The sequence below is a fragment of the Alosa alosa genome, chromosome 13 (genome assembly GCF_017589495.1).
Source record: "Alosa alosa isolate M-15738 ecotype Scorff River chromosome 13, AALO_Geno_1.1, whole genome shotgun sequence".
NCBI classification, from domain to species: domain Eukaryota; kingdom Metazoa; phylum Chordata; class Actinopteri; order Clupeiformes; family Clupeidae; genus Alosa; species Alosa alosa.
Genome location: NC_063201.1, coordinates 2,980,554 through 3,003,033, shown reverse-complemented (window position 1 = coordinate 3,003,033; position 22,480 = coordinate 2,980,554). Strand labels below are relative to the sequence as shown.

The 22,480-nt window shown below is 39.1% G+C and overlaps 1 protein-coding gene across 1 annotated transcript; it reads right to left on the bottom strand.

Annotated features, from left to right (window-relative positions):
- Window positions 1-5,958: 5,958 nt before the first annotated feature.
- On the bottom strand, window positions 5,959-9,906 carry LOC125305692 (toll-like receptor 13). Its single transcript, XM_048260601.1, is given in 7 exon segments — window positions 5,959-6,003; window positions 6,271-6,379; window positions 6,831-7,039; window positions 7,245-7,309; window positions 7,312-7,603; window positions 7,759-9,155; window positions 9,158-9,906. Coding segments are annotated over 7 exon segments (2,841 nt in total). The 5' UTR covers window positions 9,882-9,906.
- Window positions 9,907-22,480: the final 12,574 nt, after the last annotated feature.

The following is a 22,480-nucleotide window of genomic DNA, read 5'->3' as shown; positions in this document are numbered from 1 at the left end:
TTCTTCATATTTTTGCATTAATGTCACTAGGAAGCATGGCAATATAAATATATTCATTTCTCTGTAATGGGATTGGCTGGAACCTGACAATATAAGAACCATGATAGTGGGATAATCTATGGCTGAGCAATTTACAAAAATGTATGTAGGCCTACTGACAAATAGTTTACATTAGAACACATTAGGCCTATAATTTCGCCCCAATGAGGCTATGTAGAAATGTGTTTCAAAACCGGATTACTCAAGAACCACTTATTGCACAAAGGCATGCTTTATATCCTCGTATTCGGTAAGGTTTGCTGTTTATTGTGATATTGGGTTTGCCACGTGTTGTGTGAAGGGTTAGTGAAATATTAAACCGAGAGTAATGGGTGTGCACTGTGTGCAAAATGCAAATATGATTAGCCTAAATTGCACATCGGTTCAATGTTAATTTTCTCGCGAACCATATATCACAGCAACTTGGCGCTAATAATAGCTTAGATTCCGCACGTTCACCTGATGTGTGATATCATATGTATAGGTTTAGTTTAGTTGAACCTCATCTGCCAGGTATTTGACCTACCAGGTTGACACTTCAGCGTGAAGAATACTCAATAATACTCAAAGCATAGCCTACCTGAAGCCGGGGAAATGTGGGGGGAATGCGCCTGGGACGGCTTCTGAAGTAGCATCGCAAATGAGAGAAAATTTATAAAATTCCACAGACAGGGGGTGCTCTTGAACCCTCTCACCGTCTCTGAAAGCATAACCGTGGCTCAACAGGTAGATCTATAGATAGGCTAAACTCATTTTTCAGGCATCTGACCGACCGGGTTGACACTTCAGCGTGAGAAATCGGGGGTGTGGCGTGTGAGTGTGTGAAACCAATCAAATGTGTGTGTCTCACGGCCAATGCGTGAGAGTTGGCACCTATGGTTTAGCCTATCTATAGATCTTAGTGTTAGTGGTGTGGCGAACGAGGCTGGAGGTAACCTAATGTCCATAGCGCTAGCTTCTGTCTTTTGAACGTGTGCCTCTCCGCAGTCGCGGCGACAGTAACGTGGTGGAGCCTTTGTCTAATGCCACTGGGTATGTTAGACGAGGTCAAAGTGCTCATAGGACAGTTAGGGGGGAACGTAGAGGCAGTGTGGGGAGTCGCAATGAGAATGACAGTAGGCCTAGTCGAGCTCGCGCAAATTCTCTCCCGACTCGACACCCGGCCTTGAGGCAGATCTGGCCATGCTGCTGCATAACAGAAGCAGAGGTGGTGACACAGGGCAGGAGAGCCATTAGGCCATGCATAGTCTATCACAAGATGATGGGAATGCCGGCCCTGTATGGATAGGATATGGATAGTCATTATCTCTACAGCAAAAGGCCTGCTACATAAAAAAAAGCCATTTCAGCCATTTATTAGTAATGATTTACACTGTTGATTATCTATTTCCCTGACCATTTAGGACATATATGTGTTCTTTTTTGTGTGTTCATGTCCTTGTGATGTGTGTGTCTTTGTCAGCTAAGAAAAAAACAACATCAACAAAAACAACAAAAAGAAAACATATACTAACATTGTCTCTTGTCTTGTCATCTCACTCCTGATCTGTGCTGCCGTGGCAAGTGAGCTTTTGAACTAAACAGGTCTTGTCTACTTTGTCTTGGGTCTTAGGTCTTGTTTGTGTGTCATCTGAATAATATATATGTGCCCCATACATGGAATCAGAGTGCCTACTGTATGTAGTAAATGGAAAATCTCTACAGCAAAAGCCGCCTACCGCTACATGCATTTGGTTTGTTTCTGCCATTTATTAGTAATGATTTACATAGTTTGTTTACTACTTAGTATTTACCTGAGCATTCAGTATTGTGCAATATAGCATACAGAAGGTGAGGGACATTTTGGGGAGAAAGAAGTGGTGCATTTTATCATTCAAACATGCGACTTTTCATGAAAATTCTATAATCCCAAGATGGCCGCCACCATATGACGTCATAATATGCAAATTCGATATAAACATTTAATCCCTACATAAACTTTGGGTCATCCTTAATATTTCTCTAATTTACAGAATGCCTCTATCTCTTATCACTTTTAAGATATAGCCTTTTGAAATGAAGATGTCAAAATCGAACGTTTCGAAAAAAAACCTCTGGCGCCTAAAGGGTTAAGTGAATGGGGTAGAAAATGTAACCAAGTTATCTCAATGAAACTCTCCTTGTCCTAACACTTGAGACAGACTTTGAACTCATAATAGAGGTTAATAACTTTGCAATGATAGCTCACATTAACTCTACAAAATGTAGTGTTAGCTAACGTTACACCTCAATTAGGCCTGCATTCTCATGAGATTTAAGGTTAATGTTAGCAGTTGCTAAACTTTTTCCTCAAGCGAAAAATCTAACGTTACTTACATTTTGTAAGGCGCACTGGCGCATGTAATATTATTATGCCTGTACAATGCAAATAAATAAAAGATAAACTATGGTGCATTTCCATACTCATAGAAATGAATATTGCGAGACACTTGTCTCTTCTATGATCTCATCCCAGAAAGATTTTCTTAAACTTGTTAGTTTTTGGAACATGTATTTTATCTAATGACATAACAAACATGATGAATTGAATCCACATATCCTTGCAATATGCGAAACTATTTTCCACTAGCTTAAAACCTTGAGACTGAAAGCTAATTGTGTTCATGTTCTTCTTAAAGTGACAGGCGCTCACCACAAATGTGATGATATTAAAGACAAGTGTAGCCTAATAATAAAGTGTGCTTGCTGAAAGCAGCACACTTATTGTTATCCATCACGCAAGCACACATTTGTATTATCATTCCTTTCAGCCCACCTTTTTGGCCAGCTCCTGCCCCTAGGCCTTTTGAGATATCGACACTGTTCCAACTCTAAAATGTCCAGTCAGAACCGGTGTAAGTTGCTCGAGAAGATGGTGTCACTGACCCTTGTCGTTCTTCCGTCATATTGGATTTAATAGAAAGCTAAACTAAAGTTTCACAGGTCACAAATTTGGTCCAATCTTCATGAAACTTGACGTACATGATCCTTGGACCAAGCCTCACAAAAGATACCAGAAGGATTTTTGATTTTCGGAAGCGTTTGCCCATCACAGCCAAACAGGAAGTAGGTAATATCTCAGGAACGCTTTCATGTATCAAAACCAAACTTGGTACATAAACTTGGGATTCCATTGTGAGGATGCACAAGAAATCTGGTGCCATTTGACCTCTAGGGGCGCTGCAAATAGCTAAGGCGTTTTGGACATTGTGATAATGCATGTAACTTTTGACCCGTATGCCAAAAAAAAAAAAAAAAATGAGGTACTGCTAGAATCCTTGGATCAAGCCAAGTTCAACGCATCCTATTTCGTCAATTTGGACCTCGGTGGATTTCAGCCATATTTTTGAGTTCAGCAAAAGCGAAACTAAAGTTTCACAGGTCACTAATTCTTCACAAAACTTGATGTACATGATCTTTACACTATGGGTGTGTTCGAAACGGGTAAAGTTGCTGCCTTTTAAGATATCTAACTGGGGAGCGAGGCAGCAAGTGCGGTTCGAAACCGAAAAAACTAATTCGGAATACACGTAACCTTTGACCCGTTCATCAGTTAGTCTTTCGAAATGATAAACTCGGATTAACAAACAGACTCTGCCATTGGAACATAGGATGTATGGTTGCTGATAATTTTCCTTAAAAATCTGCCATTTCCTTTTACTAATTTTTTGTTAATGTAACTAATTATTACATTAACAATGTCTGAACTGCATTCCTGATTTATTTGGTGTTGTTTTAATTGGCCCAAATGACCCCAAACGTTTGAACGGTAGTACATATGTACTATAATCACTTAACTATATAGTCCCAGATTACCATTACCCATGCCTAATTTTGATTTATAGTGCATTTTTATTTGACTAGTATGCTTCCTGTGCCTGTAAATGACACTAGACAAAAGGCGATACATTGAGATTCAAATTGGTGGAAGTTCTGTGCATTCCAGTATTTTCCTGTTTGTCTTCGCTGTGTGTATCCAGCACAGTGTGCTTTGCTTGAAGCCAGCATTGGAAGTAGACCTGTTTCTATTGGTTGCCACCTGGAGCTTCCTACCAAAAGCAAAATGAGCAACAGTTTATAATCTGTGTTTATATTACCAAGAATTTTGTGTAAAAAGGACAATAATGCAAAGTGTAGTGTAGGCGGGAGTGTGAGCTGATTGCTGATTTGGGAGGGGGTCTTTTGGACAAGAGCTATTGGCATGATCAATAAAGTCTCCTGCCCTGTAGCAAAGTGTTGTTTGGTCTGGTTTGGCATCTGCCAGGAACAAAGGGCAGAAACAGGGCACCTGTGCTCTCATACAGTTGTGACTTGTCGCTAGTATCATCTTTGTCTCCAGTTAATCAAAGGAGCACATCTCGCTTATAGGGTGATTTGGTGGCATGGTAAAACTTAAAGGGAAACTTGGCAGGATTTCCTCCTCTGCTGGAGAAATTGTGCATTATGCTATTTCAAACTGTGGGAAAAGGTAACAATAAAGCACATGGATTTGTTTACAAGCTAGCGAATGGTTAGCATAAGTTTGGCAGAACTATGTGGATGTTACAAGGTAAGAAACACAATTTAAAATAAGTTTCTTGATTCTCACTTCTCTTTCCGGGACGGTAGTCTCAATGTTGCAAGGTTGGTTTTCCGCCTGGGGACGCTAGGCGCAGAGGGGAAAGTCACCATTTTCACCGGAAGAGGTCATTTAACCATCCAAATGATTTCTAAACGGGTTTATTACGTTGAAATAGTTGCCAAGTTCCCCTTTAATGTACTGTACATGGGTTTCTAAAGAAATATCTCTAGTCTAGGCTATATGATTTACCATCAATCTATGACTTTAATCTTCTAGGTCTAACCTTGAATCATATTATAAAACATTATCTCAACTGTCTATATGTATATGAAAAAAAAATATATATAGTATAATACAAAATAAAGAAGGTCATTTAACCATCCAAATGATTTCTAAACGGGTTTATTACGTTGAAATAGTTGCCCCCTTTAATGTACTGTACATGGGTTTCTAAAGAAATATCTCTAGTCTAGGCTATATGATTTACCAGTCAATCTACTAAACCCTAAAAAAAAAAAAAAAAAAAAAAAACCATCATATTATAAAACATTATCTCAACTGTCTATATGTATATGAAAAAAAATATATATAGTATAATACAAAATAAAGAAGAGGTCATTTAACCATCCAAATGATTTCTAAACGGGTTTATTACGTTGAAATAGTTGCCAAGTTCCCCTTTAATGTACTGTACATGGGTTTCTAAAGAAATATCTCTAGTCTAGGCTATATGATTTACCAGTCAATCTACTAAACCTAACTTCTAATCTTCTAGGTCTAACCTTGACCAATCCCCCCCCCCCCCCCAAAAAAAACATCATATTATAAAACATTATCTCAACTGTCTATATGTATAATATATATAGTATAATACAAAATAAAGAAGAGGTCATTTAACCATCCAAATGATTTCTAAACGGGTTTATTACGTTGAAATAGTTGCCAAGTTCCCCTTTAAAGGAGAATTCCTTGCAAAAACAAAAACAAAGCTATTAAGTAGATGTTTTGCTCCTTTACTCACCCCCTCCCATGCTCTGAATGCATGACATGATCACATGGAATACCCCCATGTTGACTCCATGGCTACAGCCTTGTACTATACAGTAGTGTACTGTACTGTATATAGAACAATACAGAACACTATAAATATATTTCTTAGGAAAGCTAGAACTGAAGAAACATCATGACATATGTAGGCCTGTCAATGCACAAGCAGACAAAGGCTCTTAATCAGATCTCCAGTCAAATAGACAAACAGCAACAGTGGTATGATGTTGTTTGTAGAACATTCTTAGTCCCTTCCTCCAGCCATCCCCCCTGCACTAATTTCCAAAGGTTTGTTATGGGCCTGGTTTCCCAGGCAACAGGAAGAGCTCATTACAGGGCTGCATGGGAGGGGGCAAGTTCAGATGGAGCCAATGTTCTCTGCCCAGGCCTACAACGGGTAACATGTGAGAAAATTACGAAAATCCAAAATATTTAAATTGAGCATGAAGGTGATGGCTTTTCCAACATCCCAAGGTGCATACATTTCCCCTCCTGTTAACAAATCTCTTTCTTTCAATCACACTTCTTTCATTCTTGGCTTTACCTCCACTCCCCCGCCCCAAACACAACACACACACACACACACAGATTTTCCACACACTCACCCTGTCTTCCTCAGCGATGTTTCTACGTAGCCGTTCCCAGAAATTCACCCTCTCAGCATCGTCCTCTGGCCAGTCCAGGTACGTCCGTGACTTCACCAGCTTCGCTAGTCTGCGTAACACCATGTAACAGCACAGATTAGCACACAGTTAAGACTTCATAGCGGTTCAAATCAACCACGGCGACTTTGCTAGTCTGCGCAACACCATGTAACACAGCACAGATTAGCACACAATTAAGACTTCATAGTGGTTCAAATCAACCACGGCGACTTTGCTAGTCTGCGTAACACCATGTAACAGCACAGATTAGCACACAGTTAAGACCTCATAGCGGTTCAAATCAACCACGGCGACTTTGCTAGTCTGCGTAACACCATGTAACAGCACAGATTAGCACACAATTAAGACTTCATAGTGGTTCAAATCAACCACGGCGACTTTGCTAGTCTGCGCAACACCATGTAACACAGCACAGATTAGCACACAATTAAGACTTCATAGCGGTTCAAATCAACCGCGGCGACTTTGCCTTGCAATCTGAACAGCATTATTGGCTTTACCGGTGAAATGCTGAGAGCTCAAAGGGAGAGATGTGCTCGAGGAAGATGATGATGAGCCGATGTTTCTGCTCGGCCAACAGGCGGTGAGTGGCCACGCGTAGCTCCAGAGCACACCAGTCGCTGCGCAGGTAACGGCGACTAAGCACACACACTGTCCGACGGCTGCTGTAGATGCTCTCGGCAATGTTGTCCACGATTCCTTTACCCACCTTTAGCACAAATGCATTAGGAACAAGATATGTTGAAATTGTTTTAAGAAGACACCTACAATAATTTTTTTGATGGATATGTAGAAAACTCCCCCTGTCTACCCTTTTGTGTCCCATTGTCAGTCCATGATAATAAGCAGGAACTCATTTATGCACTGCCTGACCCACTAGTTTGGGTTCCATGTCGTTGGTGTGATCGGCTCACCTCAAAGTCCCTGTTATGCAGGCAGAGCTCCTCCAAGCGGGGCGCCAAGTCCCTCAGCACCCATCCCGGCTACTGAAGGACACAAACGCATCAAACTGCACATCTTCCTCCTCCTCCTCCTCCTCCAGCACGTTCATCCATTCGTCGTCCCACCGCCCACGTGCTCGGAAGAAGAGTACCAGGAAAGGCCAACGACCGAAGTTGTAACCCAGCGCCGTGGCCATGAGGAACGAGATGGTGAGAGCTGTGGCCAGATAACACTGGTACTCCATGTCTGTTTGGCATAGACGCTCCATAGTGGACAGGAAGTTCAGTTTCTTGTAGTGCCACATGCACTCCTGTCTCTGGAGGTAGATAACCTGAGAGGAGATGAATTTACATACCAGAAAAATTATTATTAACTTTTACTTTTACTCATTAGATGAAAAACAAAAATTACACTCTCAATGTGGGACTAACAAGGGTAAATTATGATGGAATTACGAAACGAAACAAATCAAACAGATAACAGTACCTGAGCATGTACGGATCTCTCTGCCCATCTCAGTAGCCAACTGTTTTCACAGTCACAGCGAAAATCTACTTTGTCAAACACAACAGTGGTCAGCGAGTTGAGAACGTCAAACACCCCGTCCAGCAGCAGGAGAGGGGAGGCACTGTAGAGGCACAGAATGCGCAGAGTGGTCAGGTTCTGGAACATGCTCCTGGTGAGGAAAGTGAATCGGCAGTTGTTCAAGACCAGGATCTGAAGTTTGGTGAGGTTGTGGAGGATCGTTCCAGCGTCTGTCTGTTTGGCAAAGTTGAGGTTGGTCAGTTTGAGGCGTTTCAGGTGCCTGAGGGTGTTGATCCCGGAGTAGGTGACTGTGACTTTGTCAATACGGGTGAGGAACTCGAACGACTCCAGAGTAGGGAAGCAGCGTGCCATGAACTCAGTTCTGCAGGAGAAGTGAGAGGTGCTCACTTTTAACTCTCTGACTGCTTTAAAAAATGCATTATCACACAGGTTGACCTCCAGATAGTCTCCATTCAGATGGAAAATAAGTGTACCGTTTGGAGCAATCGTTTTTGGACTTATTTCAAAATTTGTTCCATAGCTTGCATCTATGTTGAGATAACGCAGTTTAGGTGGGATCTCATTGGCATAAAATATCATGTTGATTTTTAGAATGTATATGATGTCCAGCTTACCAAGCCTCAGCTTTTGCAGCTCTCTCTGTTTCTTGAAGACTCCATCCTCTATGCTAGCAATTGAATTCTGATCTAGATCTAGAACCTCCAGAACTGGGACCCACTTGAAGTCATCAGTATTTAGTTTGCTTATGTTGTTGTGTGTGAGCCTCAAAATCCGGAGACGAGTTAATCCCCAGAATGCCAACTTTTGGAGCGTTGTGATCAAATTGAAACTCAAATCAAGGATCTCCAATTGATGCATACAAGAAAACTGTTTGGCTGTGATTGTTGTAAGTAAATTTCCTTCCAGGTTGAGAGAAATAAGTCTAGACTCTGACGGATGTTGAGCTGAGCAGAAGTTTGATTCGTTCAGCCTCACATGAGCCAAATCCAATGCCTCCAGATTTGTCAAATTTGACCAGAACTTTAAATCAAGATCATGTATTTCGGAGTTCCAGATGTTGAGGTTTTCTAATTCTTTTTCACATTGTGTAATATCTTCTGCAGATAATGTCTTAGCCTGGATGTAGCTCAGTGTAAGTGACTTCACTCTTAGATAATTCACCAGATGACAGATATCTATAAAGCCAACATGTACATTTCTAAGAATGTCTCCATTCAGCTGAAGTTTCCTCACCTGCCCAATTCCAGATTCCACAATGGTACTTACTGTCTTTCCTTGAAAATCCAAGGAGAAACTTGAGAGATTCTGAAAAACCTTCAGAGAGTCTGTATTAATCTAGGCGTCCCTAGAAAGCTGAGTGCTCTTACTCCAGACAGAACAGGCCATGCCCTAGTGCCTTGGTTTCTGATGACGGATATGCCGCTCTTTTGTAGTGTCAGATTGTGCAGTCTTGACATGCCAGTGGGTAGCAGGCGGAAAACATCTCCAAGGTCGACTGAACAGATATAAGCCAGGTGCAAGTTCACAAGCCCTAGCAGAGGCTTGAAAGTTTCATTTGAGATACCAAGCAACTTTAAACCTCTTACATCCAACTCCTCCAAATGCTCCAGACCCTGAAATGCCCCAGTGTCCAAAGAGACCTCCCTGCAAGTGGTGTCGTGGAACAGAAGAAATAAGCTCACCAGGTTCGGCAGGTCAGTGAAGGCGCTAGGCTGGACCCTGTTGACATGAGGTTCCCAGATATGGAGGTGTTTAAGAGAGCGGAAACGAGAGAAAACTCCGGTGTGAATGACCGAGTCAAGCTGAGAGATGCAGAGGGTCCTCACGTCCGGCTTGGCCTCCATGAGGTCCTTTTTCAGATTGGTCACACTACATTCAGCATACGGCCCCAGGCCAGGCTCATAGCGGCACGGGATCGTGTGGCCCATGTCAGTGAGCTGGTCCTCGTCAAAGTTCTCACAGTGTTTGGCAATGAAAGCGGACAGTTTTCCCCAAAGACTAAGATTCAAGAGCAGCCAAATGGTGGGGAGCCTACCCACAGACAAGCCACACACATACCGCATGATGAGGAATTTAGTTTTACGATGAGCCAACAAAAGTACTCGAGATGCGGTGAACTTCAGTTGTTTAGTCCCATGAGTAGTAGTGACATCTGTCCCTCTGCAAATGTTAACAGTGTATGCACAGGCAAAGTAGTGTGGTGCAGAAGGAGAACTGAAAAAGTCGTTTATCAACAAGAAAATATATAAAACCCTGTGGTAAAGGTTTTTTTTATCTTAACATATTCTCTGTAAGGAAGAAAGTGTGAAAGAGTCAGCAGTTGCTGTGGAACGGTCTAATTTAGTAGTAATCAATAGTATTTTGTGTTTGTGTTGTTGCATAAACAACCAAGTTAAATATTTGTATTTCGCAACATGCACCATAATCAAAATTTCCATTGCTAAGTGTGGACCTTTAGGCAGATCAAAAGTGTAAGGTTTAAGGTAAAGTTTAAGGTTTAAGGTAAAGTTTAAGGTTTAAGGAAAAGTTTAAGCAAAGCTATAACAAGGCAAAGTCATCCATTTTGGATCGAGCTGAATGTGGAGGGAGTGTGAGCTGTTTAATAATAAGTGTTGGTGGCTATATGATGGACAGTGGGAGATATTGTGACTGGGATATTATTACTTTTTAAACTGTGTCACATTCATTGTTAGTGTTGTTTTATAGCCACTCACTGAGATTACAGATGAGTTGGTCAGCTTTTGTCAAATTAACATAGATCACAGGGCAAGGAACCCTCTACTGAAACATACAAATTAGACACTTAATCATGATGTGTGTCCATAATGTTTCACACAACAAATAGCTAAGCTACTTTGAACCTCTGCATAACTGTTTGTACATGAACAGTAAGGCATATTTATTAAAAATATATTTTGTCGGGTTCATAGTGAAATGTGCCAGTTAATGTGTCCTAGTAAAAGCAGAACTGTTTGAATAGAGTAAACAGAGAAGAGGAACTGAAAAGGCCAAGAGATTAGAAGGAAGATAAAAGATGGTTGTAGATCTCTCTATTTGGGTGTTAAATACTATTGGGCCCTACTGGCTGGGCATTTAGACCCTAAAAGGAAACATGTGTGCACTTCAAACATGGCTACTTCAAGGATCTCCAAGAGTAGGGATGTGCCAAGCGAGGCTTTTGAAACAGTGGCGCTTCTACAGCCAAACTGGTTTGATGCTTCGAAGCTTTTGACACACTACTCCACAACGCCATCTGGTGGTCAATAAAAATATCTACACCAACATTACAGACATGCATGAATTTGCAGAAATGCATGAATACTCAAATATAAATGTTTTTATTTCAGAATATGATTTGTTATGCTGTGCTGGCGCTTAATCGGCTGTTTTTACTGAAGACATCACCAGCTTTGGAAAATATGAACTTTATAAAAATATGAACTTTAGTACCTGCCTGCACCCGTTGGACTTGGGTGACCGTGATTTGTTCAAGTAAGAGTTGTTCCTGGACCAACATTCTAATGACGGTTCTGGACCAACAACTTTTTAACCAATCACAGCCTTGTGATGTCATCAATGTGAGCCTTCTGCTTCTCCCATTGCCATTTTGAAATTTCCCTCCAGAAACAACCAGTGGATCACCAACTTGTATCTCAATAAAGGTAGGTCCTTGCCTATTTGTGTGTAAAATAGTTGTAAAATTATGGAGTGAGGATTGTTTCAAAATGATTTAAATATATATAAAAGGATATATATACATATACATACATTTATAAATATCCAAATACAAAATACAAATACAAAAAAAATGACATACAAATAAATAAACAAATTTATATAAATAAACGTGTCTTTGTAAATATATTTTCGAGATTTGAAAATAAATATGCTTGACTTTGTATGTGGAATCTGCATTTGTGAATCTCCTTTTTGCTTTTATGTCGATGACGTAACTTTGAGACATTCCTACTGCACACCAAGATCCACAAATAAAAACCACTAGATTTGAATGCGAAGACACCCTCCACTGAACAACCAGCAGATGGCAGTGTTGTACAACATGTCTGTTATCAACTGATAGCAACTGAATCTTTCCGACGCTGTTTTCCCTAGTTCAGTTCAGTCAAGTGGTCTATGACTAGCAGGATTAACGACATGGAAGACACTGGATTAAATGGATAGGTAAGTTGTAACAACTAGCCAGAACGATTTATTATCGGTTTCGATGTTGGTCCAGGCTCATCATAAGAAAGTTAGTCCAGGTCCATCACAGGGAAGCTGGCCCAGGTCCATCATAAGAAATAGCACTCTGCAGTCTGCACACACTCTGCTCTGGTCTGGACCCAAATGAATGGTCAATAGCCTTGTGCAATGGCAGCAACGCCTGCTACAAAGCTGATACATCACTGTGTCAATTTAATTTTCTCCTCATTAATCTGTTTATACTATAATTTAAGGGGTGGGACATGGAACAGCAGTTTAAGAAAGATACGTTTAGTAGGGGATTGACTTTTGCCATGTTAAGCTATGGAGACTGACGGAGTGGGTCGGTAAGAGCACTTCTTTGGAAAATATATTGAATTATATTTTAAGTGTCAAAATATAATTAATATTAATAATAAGTGTTGTGACTGGGATATTATTACTTTTAAACTGTGTCACATTCATTGTTAGTGTTGTTTTATAGCCACTCACTGAGATTACAGATGAGTTGGTCAGCTTTTGTCAAATTAACATAGATCACAGGGCAAGGAACCTCTACTGAAACATACAAATTAGACACTTAATCATGATGTGTGTCATTAATGTTTCACACAACAAATAGCTAAAGCTACTTTGAACCTCTGCATAACTGTTTGTACATGAACAGTAAGGCATATTTATTAAAAAAAATATTTTGTCGGGTTCATAGTGAAATGTGCCAGTTAATGTGTCCTAGTAAAAAGCAGAACTGTTTGAATAGGAGTAAACAGAGAAGAGGAACTGAAAAGGCCAAGAGATTAGAAGGAAGATAAAAAGATGGTTGCAGATCTCTCTATTTGGGTGTTAAATACTATTGGGCCCTACTGGCTGGGCATTTAGACCGAAAAGGAAACATGTGTGCACACCCAAACATGGCTACTTCAAGGATCTCAAGAGTAGGGATGTGCCAAGCGAGGCTTTGAAACAGTGGCGCTTCTACAGCCAAACTGGTTTGATGCTAGAACTTTGACACACACTACTCCACAACGCCATCTGGTGGTCAATAAAAAATATCTACACCAACATTACAGACATGCATGAATTTGCAGAAAATGCATGAATACTCAAATATAAATGTTTTATATCAGAATATGATTTGTTATGCTGTGCTGGCGCTTTAATCGGCTGTTTTTGCACTGAAGACATCACCAGCTTTGGAAAATATGAACTTTATAAAAATATGAACTTTAGTACCTGCCTGCACCCGTGGGACTTGGGTGACCGTGGTTTGTTCAAGTAAGAGTTGTTCCTGGACCAACATTCTAATGACGGTTCTGGACCAACAACTTTTAACCAATCACAGCCTTGTGATGTCATCAATGTGAGCCTTCTGCTTCTCCCATTGCCATTTTGAAATTTCCCTCCAGAAACAACCAGTGGATCACAACTTGTATCTCAATAAAGGTAGGTCCTTGCCTATTTGTGTGTAAAATAGTTTGTAAAATTATGGAGTGAGGATTATTTCAAAATGATTTGAATATATATAAAAGGATATATATACATATACATACATTTATAAATATCCAAATGCAAAATACAAATACAAAATGTATTTATACAAATAAATAAACAAATTTATATAAATAAGCGTGTCTTTGTAAATATATTTTCGAGATTTGAAAATAAAAAATGCGCGACTTTGTATGTGGAATCTGCATTTGTGAATCTCTTTTTGCTTTTTATGTCGATGACGTAACTTTGAGACATTCCTACTGCACACCAAGATCCACAAATAAAACCACTAGATTTGAATGCGAAGACACCCTCCACTGAACAACCAGCAGATGGCAGTGTTTTACAACATGTCTGTTATCAACTGATAGCAACTGAATCTTTCCGGCTGTTTCCCCCTAGTTCAGTTCAGTCAAGTGGTCTATGACCAGCAGGATTAACGACATGGAAGACACTGGATTAAATGGATAGGTAAGTTGTAACAACTAGCCAGAACGATTTATTATCGGTTTTCGATGTTGGTCCAGGCTCATCATAAGAAAGTTAGTCCAGGTCCATCACAGGAAGCTGGCCCAGGTCCATCATAAGAAATAGCACTCTGCAGTCTGCACACACTCTGCTCTGGTCTGGACCCAAATGAATGGTCAATAGCCTAGTGCAATGGCAGCAACGTCTGCTACACAAGCGATACATCACTGTGTCAATTTAATTTTCTCCTCATTAATCTGTTTATACTATAATTTAAGGGGGTGGGACATGGAACAGCAGTTTAAGAAAGATACGTTTAGTAGGGGATTGACTTTTGCCATGTTAAGCTATGGAGACTGACGGAGTGTGGGTCGGTAAGAGCACTTCTTTGGAAAAATATATTGAATTATATTTTAAGTGTCAAAAATATAATTAATATTAATAATAAGTGTTGGTGGCTATATGATGGACAGTGGGAGATATTGTGACTGGGATATTATTACTTTTTAAACTGTGTCACATTCATTGTTAGTGTTGTTTTATAGCCACTCACTGAGATTACAGATGAGTTGGTCAGCTTTTGTCAAATTAACATAGATCACAGGGCAAGGAACCCTCTACTGAAACATACAAATTAGACACTTAATCATGATGTGTGTCATTAATGTTTCACACAACAAATAGCTAAGCTACTTTGAACCTCTGCATAACTGTTTGTACATGAACAGTAAGGCATATTTATTAAAAATATATTTTGTCGGGTTCATAGTGAAATGTGCCAGTTAATGTGTCCTAGTAAAAGCAGAACTGTTTGAATAGAGTAAACAGAGAAGAGGAACTGAAAAGGCCAAGAGATTAGAAGGAAGATAAAAGATGGTTGTAGATCTCTCTATTTGGGTGTTAAATACTATTGGGCCCTACTGGCTGGGCATTTAGACCCGAAAAGGAAACATGTGTGCACGCCCAAACATGGCTACTTCAAGGATCTCCAAGAGTAGGGATGTGCCAAGCGAGGCTTTTGAAACAGTGGCGCTTCTACAGCCAAACTGGTTTGATGCTTCGAAGCTTTTGACACACTACTCCACAACGCCATCTGGTGGTCAATAAAAATATCTACACCAACATTACAGACATGCATGAATTTGCAGAAATGCATGAATACTCAAATATAAATGTTTTATTTCAGAATATGATTTGTTATGCTGTGCTGGCTTTAATCGGCTGTTTTACTGAAGACATCACCAGCTTTGGAAAATATGAACTTTATAAAAATATGAACTTTAGTACCTGCCTGCACCGTTGGACTTGGGTGACCGTGATTTGTTCAAGTAAGAGTTGTTCCTGGACCAACATTCTAATGACGGTTCTGGACCAACAACTTTTTAACCAATCACAGCCTTGTGATGTCATCAATGTGAGCCTTCTGCTTCTCCCATTGCCATTTTGAAATTTCCTCCAGAAACAACCAGTGGATCACCAACTTGTATCTCAATAAAGGTAGGTCCTTGCCTATTTGTGTGTAAAATAGTTGTAAAATTATGGAGTGAGGATTGTTTCAAAATGATTTGAATATATATAAAAGGATATATATACATATACATACATTTATAAATATCCAAATACAAAATACAAATACAAAAATGTGACATACAAATAAATAAACAAATTTATATAAATAAACGTGTCTTTGTAAATATATTTTTCGAGATTTGAAAATAAATATGCTTGACTTTGTATGTGGAATCTGCATTTGTGAATCTCCTTTTTTTACTTATGTCGATGGCGTAACTTTGAGACATTCCTACTGCACACCAAGATCCACAAATAAAACCACTAGATTTGAATCACGAAGACACCCTCCACTGAACAACCAGCAGATGGCAGTGTTGTACAACATGTCTGTTATCAACTGATAGCAACTGAATCTTTCGACGCTGTTTTCCCTAGTTCAGTTCAGTCAAGTGGTCTATGACTAGCAGGATTAACGACATGGAAGACACTGGATTAAATGGATAGGTAAATTGTAACAACTAGCCAGAACGATTTATTATCGGTTTTCGATGTTGGTCCAGGCTCATCATAAGAAAGTTAGTCCAGGTCCATCACAGGGAAGCTGGCCCAGGTCCATCATAAGAAATAGCACTCTGCAGTCTGCACACACTCTGCTCTGGTCTGGACCCAAATGAATGGTCAATAGCCTTGTGCAATGGCAGCAACGTCTGCTACACAAGCGATACATCACTGTGTCAATTTAATTTTCTCCTCATTAATCTGTTTATACTATAATTTAAGGGGGTGGGACATGGAACAGCAGTTTAAGAAAGATACGTTTAGTAGGGGATTGACTTTTGCCATGTTAAGCTATGGAGACTGACGGAGTGTGGGTCGGTAAGAGCACTTCTTTGGAAAAATATATTGAATTATATTTTAAGTGTCAAAAATATAATTAATATTAATAATAAGTGTTGGTGGCTATATGATGGACAGTGGGAGATATTGTGACTGGGATATTATTACTTTTTAAACTGTGTCACATTCATTGTTAGTGTTGTTTTATAGCCACTCACTGAGATTACAGATGAGTTGGTCAGCTTTTGTCAAATTAACATAGATCACAGGGCAAGGAACCCTCTACTGAAACATACAAATTAGACACTTAATCATGATGTGTGTCATTAATGTTTCACACAACAAATAGCTAAGCTACTTTGAACCTCTGCATAACTGTTTGTACATGAACAGTAAGGCATATTTATTAAAAATATATTTTGTCGGGTTCATAGTGAAATGTGCCAGTTAATGTGTCCTAGTAAAAGCAGAACTGTTTGAATAGAGTAAACAGAGAAGAGGAACTGAAAAGGCCAAGACATTAGAAGGAAGATAAAAGATGGTTGCAGATCTCTCTATTTGGGTGTTAAATACTATTGGGCCCTACTGGCTGGGCATTTAGACCCGAAAAGGAAACATGTGTGCACACCCAAACATGGCTACTTCAAGGATCTCCAAGAGTAGGGATGTGCCAAGCGAGGCTTTTGAAACAGTGGCGCTTCTACAGCCAAACTGGTTTGATGCTTCGAAGCTTTTGACACACTACTCCACAACGCCATCTGGTGGTCAATAAAAATATCTACACCAACATTACAGACATGCATGAATTTGCAGAAATGCATGAATACTCAAATATAAATGTTTTTATATCAGAATATGATTTGTTATGCTGTGCTGGCGCTTAATCGGCTGTTTTTACTGAAGACATCACCAGCTTTGGAAAATATGAACTTTATAAAAATATGAACTTTAGTACCTGCCTGCACCCGTCGGACTTGGGTGACCGTGATTTGTTCAAGTAAGAGTTGTTCCTGGACCAACATTCTAATGACGGTTCTGGACCAACAACTTTTTAACCAATCACAGCCTTGTGATGTCATCAATGTGAGCCTTCTGCTTCTCCCATTGCCATTTTGAAATTTCCCTCCAGAAACAACCAGTGGATCACCAACTTGTATCTCAATAAAGGTAGGTCCTTGCCTATTTGTGTGTAAAATAGTTGTAAAATTATGGAGTGAGGATTGTTTCAAAATGATTTGAATATATATAAAAGGATATATATACATATACATACATTTATAAATATCCAAATACAAAATACAAATACAAAAATGTGACATACAAATAAATAAACAAATTTATATAAATAAACGTGTCTTTGTAAATATATTTTCGAGATTTGAAAATAAAAATGCTTGACTTTGTATGTGGAATCTGCATTTGTGAATCTCTTTTTGCTTTTATGTCGATGACGTAACTTTGAGACATTCCTACTGCACACCAAGATCCACAAATAAAACCACTAGATTTGAATGCTAAGACACCCTCCACTGAACAACCAGCAGATGGCAGTGTTGTACAACATGTCTGTTATCAACTGATAGCAACTGAATCTTTCCGACGCTGTTTTCCCTAGTTCAGTTCAGTCAAGTGGTCTATGACTAGCAGGATTAACGACATGGAAGACACTGGATTAAATGGATAGGTAAGTTGTAACAACTAGCCAGAACGATTTATTATCGGTTTAGATGTTGGTCCAGGCTCATCATAAGAAAGTTAGTCCAGGTCCATCACAGGAAGCTGGCCCAGGTCCATCATAAGAAATAGCACTCTGCAGTCTGCACACACTCTGCTCTGGTCTGGACCCAAATGAATGGTCAATAGCCTTGTGCAATGGCAGCAACGTCTGCTACACAAGCGATACATCACTGTGTCAATTTAATTTTCTCCTCATTAATCTGTTTATACTATAATTTAAGGGGGTGGGACATGGAACAGCAGTTTAAGAAAGATAAGTTTAGTAGGGGATTGACTTTTGCCATGTTAAGCTATGGAGACTGACGGAGTGTGGGTCGGTAAGAGCACTTCTTTGGAAAAATATATTGAATTATATTTTAAGTGTCAAAAATATAATTAATATTAATAATAAGTGTTGGTGGCTATATGATGGACAGTGGGAGATATTGTGACTGGGATATTATTACTTTTTAAACTGTGTCACATTCATTGTTAGTGTTGTTTTATAGCCACTCACTGAGATTACAGATGAGTTGGTCAGCTTTTGTCAAATTAACATAGATCACAGGGCAAGGAACCCTCTACTGAAACATACAAATTAGACACTTAATCATGATGTGTGTCATTAATGTTTCACACAACAAATAGCTAAGCTACTTTGAACCTCTGCATAACTGTTTGTACATGAACAGTAAGGCATATTTATTAAAAATATATTTTGTCGGGTTCATAGTGAAATGTGCCAGTTAATGTGTCCTAGTAAAAGCAGAACTGTTTGAATAGAGTAAACAGAGAAGAGGAACTGAAAAGGCCAAGAGATTAGAAGGAAGATAAAAGATGGTTGTAGATCTCTCTATTTGGGTGTTAAATACTATTGGGCCCTACTGGCTGGGCATTTAGACCCGAAAAGGAAACATGTGTGCACGCCCAAACATGGCTACTTCAAGGATCTCCAAGAGTAGGGATGTGCCAAAGCGAGGCTTTTGAAACAGTGGCTTCTACAGCCAAACTGGTTTGATGCTTCGAAGCTTTGACACACTACTCCACAACGCCATCTGGTGGTCAATAAAAATATCTACACCAACATTACAGACATGCATGAATTTGCAGAAATGCATGAATACTCAAATATAAATGTTTTATTTCAGAATATGATTTGTTATGCTGTGCTGGCTTTAATCGGGTGTTTTACTGAAGACATCACCAGCTTTGGAAAATATGAACTTTATAAAAATATGAACTTTAGTACCTGCCTGCACCCGTTGGACTTGGGTGACCGTGGATTTGTTCAAGTAAGAGTTGTTCCTGGACCAACATTCTAATGACGGTTCTGGACCAACAACTTTTTAACCAATCACAGCCTTGTGATGTCATCAATGTGAGCCTTCTGCTTCTCCCATTGCCATTTTGAAATTTCCCTCCAGAAACAACCAGTGGATCACCAACTTGTATCTCAATAAAGGTAGGTCCTTGCCTATTTGTGTGTAAAATAGTTGTAAAATTATGGAGTGAGGATTGTCTCAAAATGATTTGAATATATATAAAAGGATATATATACATATACATACATTTATAAATATCCAAATACAAAATACAAATACAAAAATGTGACATACAAATAAATAAACAAATTTATATAAATAAACGTGTCTTTGTAAATATATTTTCGAGATTTGAAAATAAATATGCTTGACTTTGTATGTGGAATCTGCATTTGTGAATCTCCTTTTTGCTTTTATGTCGATGACGAACTTTGAGACATTCCTACTGCACACCAAGATCCACAAATAAAACCACTAGATTTGAATGCTAAGACACCCTCCACTGAACAACCAGCAGATGGCAGTGTTGTACAACATGTCTGTTATCAACTGATAGCAACTGAATCTTTCCGACGCTGTTTTCCTAGTTCAGTTCAGTCAAGTGGTCTATGACTAGCAGGATTAACGACATGGAAGACACTGGATTAAATGGATAGGTAAATTGTAACAACTAGCCAGAACGATTTATTATCGGGTTTCATGTTGGTCCAGGCTCATCATAAGAAAGTTAGTCCAGGTCCATCACAGGAAGCTGGCCCAGGTCCATCATAAGAAATAGCACTCTGCAGTCTGCACACACTCTGCTCTGGTCTGGACCCAAATGAATGGTCAATAGCCTTGTGCAATGGCAGCAACGTCTGCTACACAAGCATACATCACTGTGTCAATTTAATTTTCTCCTCATTAATCTGTTTATACTATAATTTAAGGGGTGGGACATGGAACAGCAGTTTAAGAAAGATAAGTTTAGTAGGGGATTGACTTTTGCCATGTTAAGCTATGGAGACTGACGGAGTGTGGGTCGGTAAGAGCACTTCTTTGAAAAATATATTGAATTATATTTTAAGTGTCAAAAAATATAATTAATATTAATAATAAGTGTTGGTGGCTATATGATGGACAGTGGGAGATATTGTGACTGGGATATTATTACTTTTTAACTGTGTCACATTCATTGTTAGTGTTGTTTTATAGCCACTCACTGAGATTACAGATGAGTTGGTCAGCTTTTGTCAAATTAACATAGATCACAGGGCAAGGAACCCTCTACTGAAACATACAAATTAGACACTTAATCATGATGTGTTGTCATTAATGTTTCACACAACAAATAGCTAAGCTACTTTGAACCTCTGCATAACTGTTTGTACATGAACAGTAAGGCATATTTATTAAAAATATATTTTGTCGGGTTCATAGTGAAATGTGCCAGTTAATGTGTCCTAGTAAAAGCAGAACTGTTTGAATAGAGTAAACAGAGAAGAGGAACTGAAAAGGCCAAGACATTAGAAGGAAGATAAAAAGATGGTTGCAGATCTCTATTTGGGTGTTAAATACTATTGGGCCCTACTGGCTGGGCATTTAGACCCTAAAAGGAAACATGTGTGCACACCCAAACATGGCTACTTCAAGGATCTCCAAGAGTAGGGATGTGCCAAGCTTGGCTTTTGAAACAGTGGCGCTTCTACAGCCAAACTGGTTTGATGCTTCGAAGCTTTTTGACACACTACTCCACAACGCCATCTGGTGGTCAATAAAAATATCTACACCAACATTACAGACATGCATGAATTTGCAGAAATGCATGAATACTCAAATATAAATGTTTTTATATCAGAATATGATTTGTTATGCTGTGCTGGCTTAATCGGCTGTTTTACTGAAGACATCACCAGCTTTGGAAAATATGAACTTTATAAAAATATGAACTTTAGTACCTGCCTGCACCCTCGTCGGACTTGGGTGACCGTGATTTGTTCAAGTAAGAGTTGTTCCTGGACCAACATTCTAATGACGGTTCTGGACCAACAACTTTTTAACCAATCACAGCCTTGTGATGTCATCAATGTGAGCCTTCTGCTTCTCCCATTGCCATTTTGAAATTTCCCTCCAGAAACAACCAGTGGATCACCAACTTGTATCTCAATAAAGGTAGGTCCTTGCCTATTTGTGTGTAAAATAGTTGTAAAATTATGGAGTGAGGATTGTTTCAAAATGATTTGAATATATATAAAAGGATATATATACATATACATACATTTATAAATATCCAAATACAAAATACAAAATACAAAAATGTGACATACAAATAAATAAACAAATTTATATAAATAAACGCGTGTCTTTGTAAATATATTTTCGAGATTTGAAAAATAAAAATGCTTGACTTTGTATGTGGAATCTGCATTTGTGAATCTCTTTTTGCTTTTATGTCGATGACGAACTTTGAGACATTCCTACTGCACACCAAGATCCACAAATAAAACCACTAGATTTGAATGCTAAGACACCCCTCCACTGAACAACCAGCAGATGGCAGTGTTGTACAACATGTCTGTTATCAACTGATAGCAACTGAATCTTTCCGACGCTTGTTTTCCCTAGTTCAGTTCAGTCAAGTGGTCTATGACTAGCAGGATTAACGACATGGAAGACACTGGATTAAATGGATAGGTAAGTTGTAACAACTAGCCAGAACGATTTATTATCGGTTTCGATGTTGGTCCAGGCTCATCATAAGAAAGTTAGTCCAGGTCCATCACAGGAAGCTGGCCCAGGTCCATCATAAGAAATAGCACTCTGCAGTCTGCACACACTCTGCTCTGGTCTGGACCCAAATGAATGGTCAATAGCCTTGTGCAATGGCAGCAACGCCTGCTACACAAGCGATACATCACTGTGTCAATTTAATTTTCTCCTCATTAATCTGTTTATACTATAATTTAAGGGTGGGACATGGAACAGCAGTTTAAGAAAGATAAGTTTAGTAGGGGATTGACTTTTGCCATGTTAAGCTATGGAGACTGACGGAGTGTGGGTCGGTAAGAGCACTTCTTTGAAAATATATTGAATTATATTTTAAGTGTCAAAAAATATAATTAATATTAATAATA